The following is a 19,765-nucleotide window of genomic DNA, read 5'->3' as shown; positions in this document are numbered from 1 at the left end:
GAAAAAAAAAAAAAGACCAACCATTACAACAAAAGATATTCTTAGCACTCTTATCACTTAGGAAAACACAAGGGTTTCCAGAGCTCTGTCTCAGGAACTGTGGCAGATATATATATCTATAATATTACAATTATATAATTATGTTATCACCAGTTCAGTCTCTCCTCCAAGCCTTTGCACATTTAATTATTCTATAATTATATTATAGATAATGAAATATATGTCTATGTCATAATTATGTAATATAATTGTTATAATAACTAGTATTATTTCACAACCTGGCTCAAGGAGGTCTTTTGGAAAAAATTTCCCTTGACCAGGAATCACAGACGAGAACATTCATTAGATCACCTTCTTACAACATACACAAAAATAAACTCAAATGGGTTAGACTTAAATATTGGACTCAAAACCATTGTTAAAGCACAGAAGAAAACATAGGCAGTAAAATCACAAATATTTCTCGTAGATATATTTTATCTGAAAAATCTTTTTGGGCAAGAAAAACAAAACAAAAATAAACGAATGGAACTACATCAAACTAAAGACATTTTGCACAAGAAAAGAAACACATCAACAAAATAAAAAGACAACCAGTTGAACAGCAGAACATATTTGTCAGTGATACATCTGATAACTGGGTTAATATCCAAAATCTATAAAGAATTTGTAAAACTCAACACCAAAGGGAAAAAAACATCCAAATGAAAAATAAGCAAAGGAGCTTCATAGATGCCTCTAAGGAGGACATACAGATTGCCAGTAGACATATGAAAACATGCCCAGCATCACTGATCAGGGAAATACAAATTAAAACCACAATGAGATATTACCTCACATCTGTCAGAATTGCTATCAGCTATACATCAACAAAGAGCAAGTGCCAGCAAGAATTGAGAGAAAAGGGAACTCTTGTACACTGTGGTGAAATACAAATTGGGGCAGCCACTATGGAAAACAGTGTAGAGTTACCTCAAAAAATTAACAATGGAACTGCCTTACGACCCACAGATTCCACTTTTGGGAACGAATCAGAAGAAACCTGAAACACTAATTCACAATTCTAAAGAATGTCTGGATCCCTATGTTCCCTGCATTGTAATTTATAATAGCCAGGATTTGGAAGCAACCCATGTGCCCAATGGTAAACTGTTGTCAGTTTGAGAGGTAATAGGGGAGGTTTGGTCAGAAAAAAGTTATCTGCCCTGGCTGGTGTGGCCTGGTGAGTGGACTGAGTGCCAGCTTGTGAACCAAAGGGTCACCAGTTCAATTCCCAGTCTTGGGCACATGCCTGGGTTGCAGGCAAGGTCCCCCCGAAGCGGGCAGATGAGATTCAACCACACATTGATGTTTCTTTCCCCTCCCTTCCCCGCTCTAAAAAATAAATTAAAAAAAAGTGAGGATCCTGCTCTGGCTAGTGTGGCTCAGTGGATTGAGTCTGGCCTGCAAACCAAAGGGTCACTGGTTCGATTCCTAGTCAGGGTACATGCCTAGGTTGTGGGCTGTATGCCCAGTAGGGGCGACATGAGAGGCAATGACAAATTGATGTTTCTCTCCCTTTCTCCTACCCTTCCCCTCTATCTAACAAATAAATAAAATCTTGAAAAATATTAATAAAGAATGAGGACACTGATGAGAGCTCAGAGTATTAATTTCCTCAAGGAAAAGGGAGAACACAGGGAAGCTTCCCTGAGCACAAAGGGGTTGTCACTGACAAACACTGTGCAGGTGAGCCACATGGTAGAAGTAAAATGGCTTCACCTACAAAAACTTGCAGAAATATGACATCGGTCTGGTCATATTTCTGAGCAGGTTAGAAAGGACAATCAGCTCCTTAAAGCCTCACCTGTACCTGAAACTTATAAGAAATGTAGCATAAGTTCTGGTGAGATATAATATTATGTAAATGGCTCTAAAGGAGGCTTCTCCAGTATTGGTATACAGAGTGGAGAAATAAAATACTAGTAGTACATTTAAGACTTTTCTCCAGAGTCACATCCCTGGTGTCTAGAATGAGATTTGCAAGTAAAAGATTACCCACATTACATTCATAAGGTCTAGTTCCAGGGTGAACTCTCTGATGAGGAATGAAGTCAGATTTGTGGGTAAAGAGTTTCCCACATACACTACACTGATAGAACGTTTCACCATTGTGAGCTCTCTGGTGTAGAATGAGGACAGACCTTTGTCTGAAGAACTTAACACAGTTACTACATTCATATGGTTTTTCTCCAGTGTGAATTCTCCAGTGTTGAATAAGTACACATCTGTAGCCAAAGCATTTCCCACAATAATTACTCATATGGCTTCTCTCCAGTGGAAACTTTCTGGAGTAGAAGTAGAGAATTACAGTCAGAGGATTCCTTACATTTACTACACTCATAATGTCTTTCCCCAATATGAACACTCTGGTCTTGAATGAGGCTGGAGAAATGCCTAAAAGATTTCCAAAATTCACCACACTCATTATGCTTTTCTCTAGAATAAATCAGATGGGGAAGAATAACGCTGGAGAGGTACCTAAAGAATTTCCCACAATCACCCTGACTGGCATGGCTCAGTTGGTTCAACTTTGTCCGAGAGAGTGAAAGGTCAGTGGTGTGATCACTCAACAGGACACATGCCTATCTTACGGGCCCAATCCCCAGTTGGTGAGCATGCCAGAGGCAACCAGCTGATGTTTCTCTACTTCTCTTTCTCCCGTCCTTACTCTCTATAAAAAAGAACATTAACAAATACAATCTTTCAAAAGATACCACTAAAAACCCCACAATTTCCCACAATCACTGCACTGAGAAGGCATTTCTCGAATGTGAAATGTTTTAGATCATAGGAGGTTAAAAATTTTCCAGCCATGGCTGGGTTAAAGCAATACCTGAAGGTGGCAGGATTGATCCCTGGTCAGGGCAAGTACAATACTCAACTAATGAATGAATGTTAAATGAACAACAAATCAGTATTTCTTTCTCTCTCCTAAGTGTCCATTTAAAATAAAATAAATAAAAAAGATCTATCCAAAGTTTTTTCCCATATTCGCTTCATTGATAAGGCTTTACTCTACTATGAACTATGTAGTGACGGGAAAGGGTAGAGCTTTGTCTAAAACACTTCCCACACTCACTACACTCATAAGGTCTTTCCCCAGTGTGACCTCTGCGGTGATAAATGAGCATACTACTTTGTGTGAAAGATTTCCCACAATCATTACACTCAAATGGCTTTTCTCCAGTGTGAAGTTTCCTGTGTTGAGTAAGGGCAGACTTTTGATTGAAGGACTTCAAACAATCACTACACTCAAAGGGTTTTTCTCCAGTGTGAACTCTCTGGTGTTGAAGGAGGCTAAAGCTTCGGCTAAAGGACTTCCCACAATCACAACATTCATAAGGCTTTTCTCCAGTGTGAACTCTTTTGTGATGACAGAGGTTAGATCTTTGGCTGAAACACTTCCCACAATCACTACACTCAAAAGGCTTTTCTCCAGTGTGAAGTTTCCTATGTTGAAGGAGGTTAAAGTTTTTTCCAAAGGATTTTCCACATTCACTACATTTATAAGGCTTTTCTCCAGTGTGAACTCTCCTGTGTGTTTGGAGGTGATGCTTGCGAAAAAAAGATTTTCCACACTGAATACACTCATAAGGCCTCTCACCCGTGTGACCCCTGCGGTGATCATTGAGTTTAGACTTTTGTCTGAAAAATTTCCCACAATCACTACACTCATAAGGTTTTTCACCCGTGTGAATTTTACGATGTTGAATTAGAGAAAAGGAAAGGCGAAAACACTTCCCACATTCACTACATTCATAAGGCCTTTCACCAGTGTGAATTCTCTCATGCTTAACGAGGACAGATTTGTAGCAAAAACATTTCCGACAAAAACTACACTCATACTGCTTTTCTCCACTTTGAATAGTCTGGTGTTGAATGAGGCTAGAGCTTGGGTTGAAAGAATTCTCACAGTCATTATAATCATACAATTTTTCTCCAGTGTGAACTCTCCTATGTCTCTGGAGGTAATATTTGCGACTAAAAGATTTCCCACATTCATTACACTCATAAGGCTTTTCTCCAGTGTGAACTCCACTGTGTCTTTCAAGGCAATATTTGCGACTAAAAGATTTCCCACATTCCATACACTCAAAAGGCCTTTTACCTGAGTGCCCTCTGCAGTGATCAACAAGTTTATTATTTTCTCTGAAAAACTTCCCACAATCATTATATTCATAAGGTTTTTCGCCACTGTGAATTCTGTGGTGTTCAATGAGAGACAAAGAATGGAAAAAAGACTTCCAACATTTACTACACTCATAAGGCTTTTCACCATTATGAATTCTCTGATGCTGAACGAGGAGCAATTTGTAGCGAAAGCGTTTCCCACAAACAGTGCACTCATGCTGCTTTTCTCGTTTCCCACAAACAGTGCACTCATGCTGCTTTTCTCCACCAGGAATTCTCTGCTGTTGAACGAAGCCAGAACTTTGGCTGAAGGACTTCCCACAGTCACTACAATCAAACCATTTTTCTCCAGTGTGAACTCTCCCATGTGGAATGAGGTTCAGAAATTGTCTAAAGGCCTTACCACATTTGCTAACCTCATAAAACTCTTTATCAGAGATACTCTCACACTGAACAAGTTTGTGGTTCTGCCTGGCAGCCGCTTCACATTCACCTGACAGCTGAAGACTTTTTCCACCATGAAAGGCCTGCCCATTCTCAATGCTACTGTGTTGCTCCTCACTGTTAGGACTGGCCTGGTGCTGGAGAAAGCTTGAGATAGCTGGGATGTCCTCCCCAATCTCTGCATTTGTGAGAGGTTCCCCTGATACAAAAAAGCTGCGCCTGGTCACAGATGAGACCATGTCTGTATCTGCCCCCCAGGGCTTCTCAGCACTGGCAGGCCTTTGTTGCTGGTGTAGGTTTCCACCGACACAGAAGCCTCTCACACACGCGTCACTGAAGAATGCTTTCTGCTCAAGGTATGTTGCTTGGAACTCAATCACATGCAAAATATCTTTCAAGATTGAGACACACCACTGACAAGGATGGGTCTTCTGAGTTGCTGGAGCTGTATGAGAAGCCCCGACCAACGACTCTTCTTTTATAGATACACTCTGTTCAGAAGAGGCCTCCTCATCTTCTTTTTTATGCTGACAACCTGAAAGCAGAGAAATGCTGATAAAATTAATATTGATTCTGGTGGGAGGGGCAAGTCTCATTACTAACGTTTGCTGGCCATAATACGATGGTTTCATGCCATTGTCATCGTATTTCCGTCTGAAATGCAGATACCAGGGCATATTGAGTGAAATTCTGCTTTGCAGTCTTGGGCATCTGAAGATTACAAAATAAAAGAGACCTCACCAGAAAAAGGACTCAAAGATGGCAAGCATCACCTGGAAAAGAAGCAGGATGTCAAACTCATCTTCTGCCACCAGCATTCATCAGGGCTTGTGTGCCGGTGACACAGGTAAAATGTGCAGGAGACTGGTTACATCCTTTTCCAAGTAAAATTCAATAAATGAATAGTTGTTCTTTGAAGACTACAAATGGATGTACAGGTGCCTTATTTAGCCCTGCGTAGGTAATTATTGGACAGTACTGCAGAGGGAGCTGTGCAGAGTAATAATAGGTGATGTGCGGAGGCACAAACGTGTTGGTAGCCAGGAGCCAAGATGAAAGTCACAGATGAAATGACAAGTCGTCAAAGCGTCAAGTACGGGAAAGAAAAGGTAGAAATGTGGTGTGGCCAGTGGCAGATGCACAAAAACAATACTGGACACAAGACAGGTTCTTGGTATGTTCTGAACACAGCCCTTATGTAATGACCTGTAGCATTTGCCACAAAGGCCAGGCCTCCTCTGAGACCATCCTGCCATGTCTACCCTGTAAGAGAACTAGTGTTCTCCTTGCATCCTCTATTGTAGCACTACGCCGAACCTGAATGATTCAAGAATTAACGAAAGATAACAGATGTGATCAGCAAGCAGGGACCCAGAGAAACTCACAATACAGTTGTATTCAGGGGAGACAATATTACAAAAAAAATACTTTAAGGAAGGTCTCACAAGAAAAGCCCACAGTTCATACAAGTAATGATTATGTCCTGGTATAGCCAGTCACAAAAGAACTTTATTAGTGAAAGGCGGGCAGAACCGGTGGCCATGGATCTAGACATAGTCACCCTGCAAGAAATAGGGCAAGCAAGGTGGAATCCATTAAGCTATTTGCAAGACTCCTAACACCCATATATTTATCTGCACTATTTGAGGCAATAGGTGTTAGAACTCCTCGGGGAGTTCACAGCTCAGGGCACTCCACACACATCAGCACTAGCAGACACAGCTCAGATGGCATGACAGTGGGGGAAGAAGACTGATTTCTAGTCAAAATGGTGTCACAGATAAACACAGCTTGCCTCTTTGCATAATCACATCATAATTACAACTAAGCCATAATACAAGCATCATTAGAACAGTCAAAAATCAAGCTGGATGAAACTCCTACAACCACGGAATTTTTAAAAAAATACAATGTGACTGGTAGGAGGGGCATAGAAATGCAACAGGCTGGTTCTGCACCCACATGTGATGAATAAAATTAAGAGGGGCACATTAGGAGCAAAGCTTCCTCGTTCCATTCCAGGACTTCTGGGCCAGGGCTCCAGTGCCAGGAAGAGAAGTCACCTTAACTTCTGGCTGTAAAAACCAGTAGGGATTGCAGCTGTGGAAGACAGAAACTGCTGGACTCCCTGGCAGATACTCTTAAAGGGCCCATGCATGGACTTACTGAGATTCAATCCCTCTGAGCTCTAGTGCCAGGGCAGCAGAGTGAAAGCCATTGGAGACATAAGGAGAGGAACTGAACTGTTCAGCAACAAGGTGAAAGCTGGGGGCAGGAAGCTTTCTCCTAGACAGAAGAGCTGGCAGAGGCCACTGATCCTTTTCTGAACCTTCCCAATACATAACCACATGGTCAGGAGAAGGCGTACCTGGGACTCTGTCAATCTGGCTCACACTGTTGGCCCTACCCTGGTGGTTTTCTGAGTTTCTACTCCACCAACTTTTGCACCCACCCAAGCTGTTTCCACTGACTTTTCCATATGCATGGCTTGTATTGGCCCATGCTTCAGAGTTCCCTACATTACCTCTAAAAAGCAGTATCTGGCTTTACTGAGCCTTGTACCTCTCACTAAGTTGGCCCAAGCCTGGCACTACCACCAGCTGGCCTCAGTTCACAGCTTGGCCTTGCCTGGGCACCTCCAAGCCCAGCAAACTGGCAGCCATTGGCAGATCACTTTGTACCTTATGATGCTGTGTACTCCAGACAGAACACAGACTGTGGCTGACCTTGGCTATGCCAACAGAAATCAAGGCTGAACTACAACAGGAGGGTGTATACAGTCCACACAGTGAGTAGACCATGAGTACCTAGCTTAGGTAAAAGGGGAGGCTGTGCAACTGGACCCTATAAAACATGTACTACATTAGGCCACTCTACCAAGCCAGGGAGATGTATCAGGTCTACCTAATACATTGAAGCAAACACAGGGAGGAAACCAGAATGAGGAGACAAAGAAACATGGCACAAATGAAAGAACAGAATAATATCCCAGAAAAAGAACTAAACAAAATGGAGACAAGCAATTTACTAGATGCAAAGGTAAAAACACTGGTTATAAGGATGCTCAGGGAACTTAAGAGAGGACTGCAACAGCATAAAAAAGATCCAGTCAGAAATGAAGGATACATTAATGAAATAAAGAACAATTTATATGGAACCAACAGAGTAGATGAAGCTGAGAATCAAATCAGCAGTTTTGAACATAAAGAAGCAAAATATGCCCAATCAGAACAGTAAGAAAAAAAAGAATCCCAAAAAGAATGAGGGCAGTGTAAAGAGCCCCTGGAACAACTTGAAGCACACCAACAGTCACATCATGGGTATGCCAAAAACAGGAGAGAGCAAGAAATTAGAAACCTATTTGAAAAAATAATGACAGATAACTTCCTTAACATGGTGAAGGAAATAAACATACAAGTCCAAGAAGCAAAGATAGTCCCAAACAAAATGAACTCAAAGAGGCCCACCCCAAGACATATCTTTTTTTTTAAGATTTTCTTTATTTTTAGAGAGGGAAAGGGAGGGAGAAAGAGAGGGAGAGAAACATCAATGTGTGATTGCTTCTTGCACACCTCCTACTGGGGACCTGGCCCACAATCCAGGCATGTGCCCTACACTGGAAATTGAACCAGCGACCCTTTGGTTCACAGGCCAAAGGGTCCACTGAACCAAAGGTCAATCCAAGGGTCAATCCCTTGAGCCACACCAGCCAGGGCCCCAGGACACATCTTAATAAAAATGCCAAAGGTTAAAGACAAAAAGAGAATCTTAAAAGCAGCAAATGAAAAGGATGTTACCTACGAGTGAGCCCCCATAAGACTCTCAGCTGATTTCTCAAAAAAACTTTGTAGGCCAGAAAGGATTGGCAATAGATATTCAAAGTGACGAAAAGCAAAGACCTACAACCAAGATTACTCTACCCACAAGAGTTATCATTTAGTGTCAAAAGACAGATAAAAGAGCTATCCAGAAAGAAAAAGCCAAAGAAGTACATCACCACCAAACCAGCATTATATGAAATGTTAAAGGGTCTTCTTTAAGAAGAAGATAATCAAAAATATAAACAGCAAAATGGCAACAAATACATTCCTATCAATCTAAAAATTCAATCTAAAAATCAAAATAAAGCAGCAAAGCAGAAACAGAATCATAGGTACAGATATCATTTTGATGGTTACCAGATGGAAGGAGAGTTGGGAGGACGGGTGGAAAAGGTGAGGAGGTTAAGAAGTACAGATTAGGTAGCTACAGAATAGTCATGGGGATGTAAATTACAGCACAGGGAATAGAGTAGCCAAAGAACACATATGCATGACCCAAGGACATGAGGATTGCCTGAGGGAGTGGAGGTAGGGCTGGTGAAGGGGAACAAAAGTGAAAAAATTGGAACAACTATAATATCATAATCAGTAAAGAAAATATAAAAAGTGGGAGAAACTAGGAGAGCCCATTGTTTAGCCATGGGAAAGACACAGCTACCTCTGGAGAAAATAAAGACAGGACATCACAACAAGACACTAGGTGTGAATGTCTTACCCACAGATGCTACAACTGCAAAGATTTCCAGCATCACAGTGCAGTGCAGAAATCTCTGAGCCTCATCAAGGAGCCCCCACTCCTCCTGGGAAAAGGCAATGGCCACATCCGCAAAGTTCATATCCTGTCAGAATGGGGAAAGTTCATTCCATGGTCAGCTTCTCTTGGATAACACGTTTGTCGTACCCTATACCTTCCACATCCATCAGCTCACTTGACTCCCCACTGCAGAAAAGATACCTTGATGCCATTGGAGTCACCCTCTCCTTATATTCCCACTGATACTATGTCTTCCCGTAACAGTAATAGGAAGATAGGTAAATACATGATATCTGAGCTCTGAGCCAGGCATGTGGGCCACCCTGCATCTTGTCAATACAGTGCATATGACAAACATAGGTTAGGGAGAGAACTTGGCCATAGAGATTGTGTGAGTAATTTGACAGTGGTCTCATCAGGAAATACACCTATTATCTCCCAGGTTCTACTTTCACTACCTCCCTAAGCTATTTCCAATGCCAGTGGAAATTCTCAAGCTTGGATAGGAATGATGTCTGCTATATCATCAAGATTTTACCAACTCTCAACAACAATAGGCAGGAGTGTAGACAAATGGTATCTAATCACAGGACCAGGCACATAAAACCACAACAACCCTTCCTTCAGACAATTCACATGGGGTTACACATATTACTCTTGTAGAATCCACAGACATGGGCTTACCCTACATTTACTATTAAATCAATGCCACCAAGGCCCTGGGGCCACAAATTCACATGCCCCCTCCAAGTGCACCTCAGCCTTTCTCCCACACCTCTCTCTCAAACCTCCACTCCCACAGCCTCAGCCTCCTCTTGCCCTGCACCACAGTTATCGCCCCGGTCTCTCTACTTAGTATGATATACATGTGGTCCAGAAAATACATGGTAAAATCAAACAGTATCAACTATAATCCAGACTCTGACATTGTCCACTGACAGGGGCTGCCTTGAGTCCTGCTTTGAAGGCCTCCTTCCCTGACAGTCCCTTGCTTCAATCTCACCTCATCAGAACCACATCAGATCTCACTCAGATAGGTACAGCCCTCCTCCACTGGTGCTGCACTTTATGTCCTTACACCAGTCTCAGCCTCCCCCTGTCTACCTCACCCTTACCAAAGGTCCATCTCCAGTGGCACTCTACCCCATGTGCAGTAAGACTCACACATAACCACTACGGCCCTAAGCTAATCTATCAGCCTGGATGCAAAACCCCAAGTTTCACCAAGGGTCAAAACAAAGTCCTGGGGAATCTTTAGAGCAGTGAATTCACACCAGCCCAGTCTCCTATGTGAATTACTCTCAATTTTACAATCCATCTCACATCCACTCATGTCTTGGCCACTTGACAAATCATAATCTTTCCTTGTCCCTCTACATGACCACTTCTGACCGTATCCTGTGTTGTGCCACCCACTTCCCACAACCAGATTCCTAGGCAGGAAACCCAGTCCTTAATCCCACCCTGCATTCCTGGGCTACTACTACCATTGTAATCCTGACCACGAATCTCCTTATCAATGTGACCTACAGCTCCTCCCTGGTCCATACACTTTTCTCTTTGGAAAAATCCCCACCCTGAACGCCACCTCAGAGTTACAGACATCTATGAACTGCTCTCTGAAACAACTCATACCATTAACAGTCCAAAACCAAAACTCTGATATCCTCAATGAAAATTACTGTTAGCTGCAGTTTTCCCCATTCTCTATTGATAATGCTTCCATATTTCAAGTTGTGAAAACCAAACCATCGAATCATTCCTGACTCCTACCACTTTCTTTCTCTCAACCTCAAAATTAGAAAATTTTAGCAGCAACACCTAAAAGTCCCACCCAGAAACCAACTGCTTCTGCCACCTCCAGGACCTCCCGCCTGGTCCTTCTACCACTTCCCTCACACCCACAGTCTTCTCCATGCTGCAGCCTCAGGGAACCCAATGAGACCTGGGTCAGATCACCTGTCTCCACTGCTGCACATCTCCCATTGCTCCCATCACCTGCAGAATAGACAGCCAACTTGTCACAGAGCTGATCTAGACCTGATTCCCACCCCACTGGTTCCAGTTCACAAAAGAAAGAAAGGATACCTGCAGGTTTCCGAACCAGCTCAGCCTCCCTTTCAAGCCCTTGCACATTCTGGTACCTATCCTTTGGAAGAGGTCCTCTCACATCTCATTCTACTGTCTGCCAAACATAGGAACCACTTCACATATCTCTAAACCTGGACCCAGAACCCTGGGCTTGGTGACTGTCTGAGGTCCCCAGGCCCAAGGCTGGAAAGAGTGGCACACAGTCCCAGGACATTTCTATCTTAGAGACCATTACAGTGGAAGGCCCTGATACAAGCTCCACAAACCAGAACTCTGAGCGATACTGCAGTCCCAGAAGTTTGTGCAAAGAAAAAGGTCAGCTGAGAGCCTGGCCACCGCCGCCAGGACCCACGGGATCGGGCCCCCAAGTGCCCTCGCATTGACTGCACTACCTCGGGGTCTCCGTCCTCAGGGCAGACTGTCAGTCACGTCACCTTTTACAAGATTCACCTTCCAGTCCCCAACTGCTGTCACCTCTGCTGATCTCTCCTACCACTGAGCAGTGTTTGGAAAACATTACAACCCAGAATCAGCCAATGTGGACCTTTTATCCACAACTCTCCACGGCCACCGCACCCGGAGAATGAAGTACAACTCCTCAGTCACAACTTCGCCCCAGCTTCTCCGTCGTCTTCAGCCACAAAACAGCACGGATTTTCCGAACCCTCCAGGCTGTGCCGACCCTGCACATCCTTACACGGTGGTCCCTCGGCCCGTCACCCTCTCCCATCCCTTCACACCCTGCATCCGCCACGAGTGCCTCTCAGTCTCGAATTCCTGGACCTGGGCTGCAGCACGTGACGGGGCTCGGTCGGCGGAGCAGGGAGGGCCCGGGAAACCGCACTCACCTCAGCTGGGCGCCTCAGCGCAGCTGCCGCCAACTCACTTAAGCGAAGCGGAGTCTGCGAGGCTCGGAGGCCCTGATCCCGAAAACGAGGAACTCATGGAGCGTGGGACCCACCTCTGCACAGCTGCCGGGGCGACCCCTCGGTCCTTTCGCACCACCGAGGAACCTTGACTCCGTGATCACAGAAGAGAGGTCAAAACGAGCACCACAGAAAACCGGAAGACCCGCCCTACTCGGTAGCGCACAGCACCAATGAGTTCCATTAGGGGCGTTCATTGGTTGAACCCCACCATCGCTGTGCTGTATTGCCCTCTGGGTACTACAGTAGTTTTTAGCCACATAGGAGACATTAGCTGCCACTGACTGAGTGTAAGGAAAAAAGGTGTTGTGACTCTGGGGAATGACAATTTGAGGTTTCAATGGCCGGTTGGCAGGTTTCTGGGCAGTGTTGTCTGCAACCGATCACTTGTTTAGGAGACGTTTTTTCAGACTCTTTGAAACTCAATATTCTACACGAGGCAGGAAGTATTACATCTAATCCAATTTGACTATATTCCCATTGAAACACAAAACGCATCCACTATTACCTGGAATGTGTTAACTATTTTCTGCCTATTCAAATGCGTGGAGTCAGAATCCTTAGTGGATTCTGTAACTCAGAACCTTCAGTCTGGGCCATGATTGGAAGATGAGAAGGGATTCATGCAGCCCTCAAGGAGGAAGACTGGGAGTTATCCCTGTCTCCGGTTCCCACAGAGAACATCTCTCCTGACCATCCTCAGTGACTGTACAAAGCTATAGACATCATTGTTTACCCATTTAGTATTTCCCACTCAATATTCTAAGACATAGTCAATTTCTTTTGGAATCTTATCTATTTCTAAAATGAAGAGCAACTCAACAAATTCCATTTGTGTATAGGATATTGACTACAGTGTTCTCAGGCAGATCACATGTGTAATGGGAAAGTAAGAACATCATCATCTTGTCATTTTGCAGGGAAGGGATTGCAATATTTTGCTGTGTATAATGCGCACCCATGTTTTTGGCCCAAGCTTTCAGGAAATTCTTTCATCTAATTTTTAATTCAATTATTTATTTTTTTAAAGATTTTATTTATTTATTTTTAAATAGAGAGGAAGGGAGGGAGGAAGAGAGGGAGAGAAACGTCAATGTGTGCTTGCCTCTCACACACACCTTACTGGGAACCGAAACGGTGACCGTTTGGTTTGCAGGCTGGCACTCAATCAACTGAGTCACACCATCCAGGGCTTAACTTACAATTTATAATGACTAATGTGAAACAACTTTTCTAGGCCTAATAATCAAGTATTATTTAATGAAAATTCTGTCCAAATATATTGATTATTTTATATTTGTGATTTTCTTATTGATTTCTGTGATTTGGTTTTTATCACAGAAATCAAGTCCTTCATTCAAATATTCACAATTTTTTCCCTACAATTCTGTTGCAATTTTCTATCACTTCAAGGTTATATATGTACACATATTATGTAATCCCAGTTTTTAAGGTTGTATTAACAAAATTAGCAATTCCCCAATATTTAAATGTTTTAGTTTATATTTTTAATTTTTCTACACAAGTTGCTATGGAATTTCTTTCTCCTAATTGAATCTTAATAATAAGTTGATAATGATTTGTAGTAGATAAATCCCTAAGGATAAAATTTGGGGGGATTGGTTTGGCCATGTCCTTGGGCTTGAATGAAATGCTTAACATTTAACCAATGGGAAATTGGATGCTAGTGACTGACACCACACGATGCTGTCATAATTAACATGTTAAATTTTAGTCCCAGTGTGAAACCCAGAAGGTTGTATGATAGCCTTAAATGAAGCTATGATTTCTGTATCTACACTGCTTGCATTGCTGAAAAATCAAAAGATTAATGTTGGAAAATTACCATATGAGTTGAATACAGTATTACAATTTTTCTTGTGTATCTTAGGGCATTAAATCATAAAGTGGGATTCAAAAATCATTCAATGAAGACATTTGGTTAGATGTAGAAGAAAATGACAATCTCAAACTCTTAAATAACAGTCTCTCTCAGCAGGTGTCTGGGAGACTAACTTTCCTCTGCTAATGTCACCTGAGGCAGCAGCCTGTAAAGGAACGATAATTATTTGCTAGATTCACCGCTACAACCTATAACTAGTACTAGTTCTCAGCATGATCTAGAAAAATAATGGACACATCAGAAAAATTATGATACTTTGCCAGTACTTTTTTTATCAAAAGCTAGGGAGCAACTGTGGGTATGGGTTCTAAGGCTGTTTGACCAGGAAGAGCAAAATATATTAATACACCAATACAATAGATGAATGGACCAAATTCACTGAAAGAGTGAAGTAGTAGATTCCCCTTAGTAGTCATTTAGCTTAAGAAGCTGGAGAAGTTCGTTCTAACAGCCTACCTTTTCAGTTGACTGTGGATTCAACGGTGGCCTTTTCATTAATGAGGCTGAGATGCCAGAATGTCTGGTATGATGTACAAGATAAAATCGAAAGGCTTAGGAAGACAGTGCTCCTTTCTGCAGCACATATACTAGAACCGGAATGACACAGAGAAGAATCAAATCACCCTTGCATGACAATGACACACAAATTTGTGAAGCTTTTATATTAAAAAAAAAAAAGGAAAAATTAGGAATAGAAGTCTTGGCTGAATGTATCATGTGTGAGAAGTACATCTATATGTGTATTAATGACATTTAAAAATCTTTTGTATTTGATAATGTTGACATATTGGAAGCCTACAGACCTGAGACTGCCCCACCCAGGGCTAGTTAATTCTAAATATACAACCTGCCCAACAACCTTTTTCTCATATGCAAATCAACCAATCCATAGCCATAACCCATACACTTCCTTTATCTGACTCTCGCACAACAAACCAGTATTTCCGCTAAAACAACCCGGAGTTAGGTACCAGAATAGTAGTGACCACCCCTATTCCTGAAGCCTGCCAGAATTATTGAAAGTCGACAATCCTATATGGTGTAAGCTACCCTGCTATCCCTTTCTCAAGAAAGCCACAAGAAACACTTTTGTTCATGTTCTCACTCCTTTCTCCCTTCTGACAGGCACTGTTGCTTTGCAATGTGCCCAAATGTGGTACAGTGTGCCTCTGCTCTTGGGAACTATAAGTAATGAAAAATTCTTACAGACACATTAAACACTCCGTATCACCAATCAACCTCTGTAAATTAAAACCCCAAGGGTAACCCTGCCTGGTGTAGCTCAATGGATTGAGTAGAAGCCTGCAAACCAAAGGGCTGCTGGTTCCATTCCCAGTCAGAGCACATGCCTGGGTTGCGGACCAGGTCCCCATTAGGGGGTCCTAGAGAGGCAACCACACATTGATGTTTCTCTCCCTCTTTTTCTTCTTTTCCCCTCTAAAAATAAAGAATATATTTTTTAAAAATTAAAATAAAATGCCAAGGGTATAATCAAGATAATTGATGTAGAAAACATGGAGACTGATGATACTCTACAGAAAAGCATGCCTTCCTGACTGCTCTTGGCTGTCTAAGTGGATTACTTAAACACCCAACAATGCCTGAAAAGGCACAGCTGGTTCTTGACCCAATTACTCCTTGGCTGCCATTTCTTTATGCTGTGAATGTGTACGCTGTCATGGTGCTCCAATTTCATTTATAAGATGATCTCAAAGAAGGGTGGGGAGTACGGTCAGGGCTAAGATCATCTGTTAAATTGGTGGGAAGAACTTGAGCTTCCTTCAGATCTTCAGCCTCTCTCTCAATGTCCAACAAGGAACAGTGATCCTGGGTAGCACTCAGTACTGAGGGACTGATGGTAGGGAGCACCTTTTAGGGATATTAGCAGAAGACTAACAAGGGTTTAAACACAAATTACTCTATGTAATGGTGAGGACAAGTGATGTCTTTGGGGTGACAGTGATGACCCTGTCTAGGATTCCAGGGCGATGGTGCTGCCTTCCATGAGGACAGGAACGGAGGAGTTTGCAGAGAAGGTGCAGCATGTGTGGGGGAGGGGCCCTGGGGCCTCTGGTGTTGTCAGAGCATTGTTACAAGGTGGTCCCACCTTTCAGGAAAGAAATCTGGGGGTCTGGCTGGAGTCTGCTGTTTCCATCAGAGAGAGGATGCAAGGGAAGTTGAGCTGACCCAGAACTTGCCGGCTAAATTTTCCCAGCTCACATGCTTGCCAGCTGGGCACTTCCTCTGAGCTGCAGCTCCCCTCTTTGAGTGGACATAACAATGCCTCTGCTCAATAATTTCAGGGGTGTTAAATGTCATAGTCCTCTGGAGAGCTCCTTAATGTTAGCTACCTATGAGAATTTTTGTCATGCAACTTTGCTAGAAGAGGCCCCCACTTCCTGAGACACTAGACTGGGTTTGGAACGATGCCTGGATCTCCACCCTCACTGGGGGTTGCTAGAGATTCCCCTCCAATCCAAACCCACATCCACTTTCGGATAGTGGGTAGAAAGCCCTCCAAGGCTATTGGAGGATGTAAACAACTCAAGTGCCTAGAAATTGGCTGGTCTTCAGAGTTCTGATATTTCTGGAAGGGGAAATTGGTCATGGGCAGCAATGCATTTGGAGAGGGACTACCCAAGGAGAAAGTTGGGATATTTATACCTAAGGCTCCTAATTGGAACGGTCATGTTGGCAGGCCTCCCACCTGCCTCTTCCTAAAGCTATAACCACCCCATCTGACAGAAATAGTTACTACATGGCAGAGCCACCCAACCACCGCCATAGGACCTTGAGTAAAAAGTGGCCATCCATCCAAAGCCCTTTAAATACTTGTAATAAATTTATCCAGTTTCTACCCTCCTTGGAATTTGAATATTTTCAGGCTGACTTAAAGTATTTCTTTGCTGAAAAGCTACATCCCTTAGTTGCTGAAAAGGGGATTTAAAAAAAGATTTCATTTATTTAGAGGGGAGAAGAGGAGGAGGGATAGATTGCCTCTCATACCCACAGTGACCTGGGACCAAATCACACTGGAAAAAGTTCTTTTGAGTGCAAGAACTGTGGGGGTGTCCTTTTCCAGGAGCTTTACCCTTCGTTGCCATCAGAGTTCACACTGAGAATAACCTTATGAGTACACTTAATGTGCAAATACTTTCAGGAGTAGCTGTACCTTTTGTCGTCGAGTTCTTCACGCTGGATAAAAGCTTTTTGAGTGCAGTGAATGTGGGAAATCTTTTGCCTGTATCAGTCACTTGCATTGTCATCAGTTTTCTTACTGGGAAATGTCCTTATGTATGCAGTAAATGCGGGAAGTGGTTTCTTTGCATCAGTAATTTGTTATCATGATGAGTTTACACTGCAGCAATGTTTTCTGAGTGCTGTGAATATGGGGAGTATTTTAGCAGTAGCCATGGCCTCTGTTGTCATAAGAATATTCACAATCACTGTTCTTACAAGAAAATTAGGGAAATGTTTTATTTCTAGACATTTTTATCCTGAGGGCACAGGTGATAGGATTTATACATACATGCAATGAGAAGTGGGTTTTTTTTATAGCACTAAGCTCCATTATATTCAGAGATTTCACTCTAGCTAACGGCCTTTTAAGTACAGGCAGTGCGGGAAATTTTTTCCATCTTTTTTCCTTTATATCACCAGTTTCCACAGAAGATAACCCTTCTGGAGATATCAATGTGGGAAATCTTTTACCTCATTTTGACCTTAATCACAATTCCCTGGTTAAAGGCTTCGAGTGTGTTGTGAACATAGGAAATCTTTAGCTGAAAGTCTACAATCTGGGGTTCTTGTTTTGGTTTTTTAAAATATTTTATTTACTTTCAGAGAGAGGGGAAGGGAGGGAGAGAGGCAGAAACATCAGTTGACTCTCATGTGGCAACTATGGACCTGGCCCTCAACCCAGGCATGTGCCCTGGTCGGGAATTGAATGGGCAACCCTTTGGTTCATAGGCCTGCGATCAATACACAGGCTGGCACTCAATCCACTCAGCCACACCAGCCAGGGCAAGTCGGCATCCTTTTGACATTGGAGAGTCTTTGTGTAAATAGATTTTAGAGTACGTATTTTTTTTTTTTTAAATCTTAAGAGAGGGGGAAGGGAGAGAGGGGTAGAAACATCAATGTGTGGTTGCCTCTTACCCACCCACTACTGGGGACCTGGCCCACAACCCAGGCATGTGCCCTGATTGGGAATCGAACAGGCAACCCTTCTGTTCACAGGCCGGCTCTCAACCCACTAAGCCACACCAGGCAGGTCAATTTATTTTTATTATTTATTTCTAAATGATTTTATTTACTTTTACAGACAGGGGAAAGGAGAAACATCGATGGGTTGCCTTTCATACCAGCCCTGCTCTGGGAAAGAATCCACAACCCAGTCATATGCCCTGAATGAGAATCCAATCGGTGGACTTTGGATTTGCAGGACACTCAATGAAATGAACCCCACCAGGGAAAGCTAAAAACGTGATTTTGTTTCCAACCCTGAATGATCCCAATGTCACCCAACTTCTAGGGAATATAAAATAATTTTGTAAGGTGTTACCTCTGACTAAAACTATACACTATCATCCACAATCTTTTGTAGATGAAAAAAACCAATGGCATTCTTAAAAACGGTTTTTAGAGGAGAGAGAAACATTGAGTGGTTTCCTCACATGCCCCCAACTGTGACAGGGCCCACACCCAGGCTTGTGTTTTCACTGGGAGTCAAACTGGTGACCTTTTGGTTTGCAGGCCAGGGCCCAATGGCTTTCTTAAAATCAGCAGAAAGTTCGGAAAGCCTTGAGCTCCCTTGGCAAAATGTACGCTCTCATTAGCCCTTATGGCCATGTAGTCCACTCACTCACAGGGACAAATCAGCTATCTCTATTGTAGTACCGACTAGAAGTTCCACAGGTCTGGTGTTTTCACTTCCCATACCAGACTATGCCCTATTATTTGCAGGCATGACAAAATAGTACAAGGTATACACGTAGTATACTCAGCCCCTACCAACCACCTTCTTAATGCCACATTTTGGTTCTAAAAATAAGGTGAAAAAATAAATGGCTATCCTTCAAAATGAAGTAAAAAAAAGGTTGAATTAGTTACCAGAGCAGGAAGCATAAACATTAATGTACCAAAATATACGGCCCCTGGCATCAATATGTGACCTCTAGTAAGGCACTTATTGATCATTCCACAACTCCCAACAACTAATCTTTGTTTCTCCAAATACAAAATGCATTATCTCCAAGGCAAAGTAAATTAAGTACATTGTTTACTTTTGTTCTGCGTGATGAGTCTCACAAAGTTTTATTTCTCAACATTAGCTCATATTATGACTTTGTGTGGGTGTGATTTCAATCTCTTTTCATCTTTATTAAGGTATAATTGACAAACCTGTATAATATTTATAATGTACATTGTGATTTGATAAGCAAATACATTGTGAAAAACAGCTCAGGGCTTCTGATTTGGAGGGGTTGATTTTTTTTTTTTTTTGAAAGTTTTAGTTTTGTAAAAACTAGGAGAAAAATTGGAATCTATGACAGGCCAAGGGTCCACTGTGTAAATACCTTTTCTCTTCCTCCTCTTCCTCCTAAAACGAATTAAAAAAAAAGATTTGTCCAAATTTATTCCCACATTTAAT

General features: G+C 42.5%; 1 protein-coding gene and 1 non-coding gene across 3 annotated transcripts; one reads left to right on the top strand and one right to left on the bottom strand.

The window, feature by feature from the left end:
- Window positions 1–12,302, bottom strand: LOC112314017 (zinc finger protein 551-like). Of its 2 annotated transcripts, none has more exons than XM_045203912.3 (3): window positions 12,245–12,302; window positions 9,154–9,277; window positions 1–5,152 (listed from the first exon to the last, which is right to left on the bottom strand). In XM_045203912.3, exons 2-3 carry the CDS (start codon window positions 9,272–9,274, stop codon window positions 3,039–3,041), a joined length of 2,235 nt encoding a protein of 744 aa, XP_045059847.2. In that variant the 5' UTR covers window positions 9,275–9,277; window positions 12,245–12,302; the 3' UTR covers window positions 1–3,038. The 2 variants fall into 2 exon arrangements, with proteins under 2 accessions (XP_045059847.2, XP_071075918.1); XM_071219817.1 differs by having other exon boundaries at window positions 12,132–12,300.
- Window positions 12,303–14,675: 2,373 nt separating this feature from the next.
- LOC112314104 (U6 spliceosomal RNA) lies at window positions 14,676–14,782 on the top strand. Its single transcript, XR_002975770.2, has one exon. It is a non-coding gene; the product is annotated as a U6 spliceosomal RNA (small nuclear RNA).
- The last annotated feature ends 4,983 nt before the right edge of the window (window positions 14,783–19,765 follow it).

The sequence above is a fragment of the Desmodus rotundus genome, chromosome 12 (genome assembly GCF_022682495.2).
Source record: "Desmodus rotundus isolate HL8 chromosome 12, HLdesRot8A.1, whole genome shotgun sequence".
In the NCBI taxonomy this organism is placed as follows: Eukaryota; Metazoa; Chordata; class Mammalia; order Chiroptera; family Phyllostomidae; genus Desmodus; species Desmodus rotundus.
Note: the sequence above shows the minus strand (reverse complement) of the source record. Positions and strands in the feature narration are given on the sequence as shown.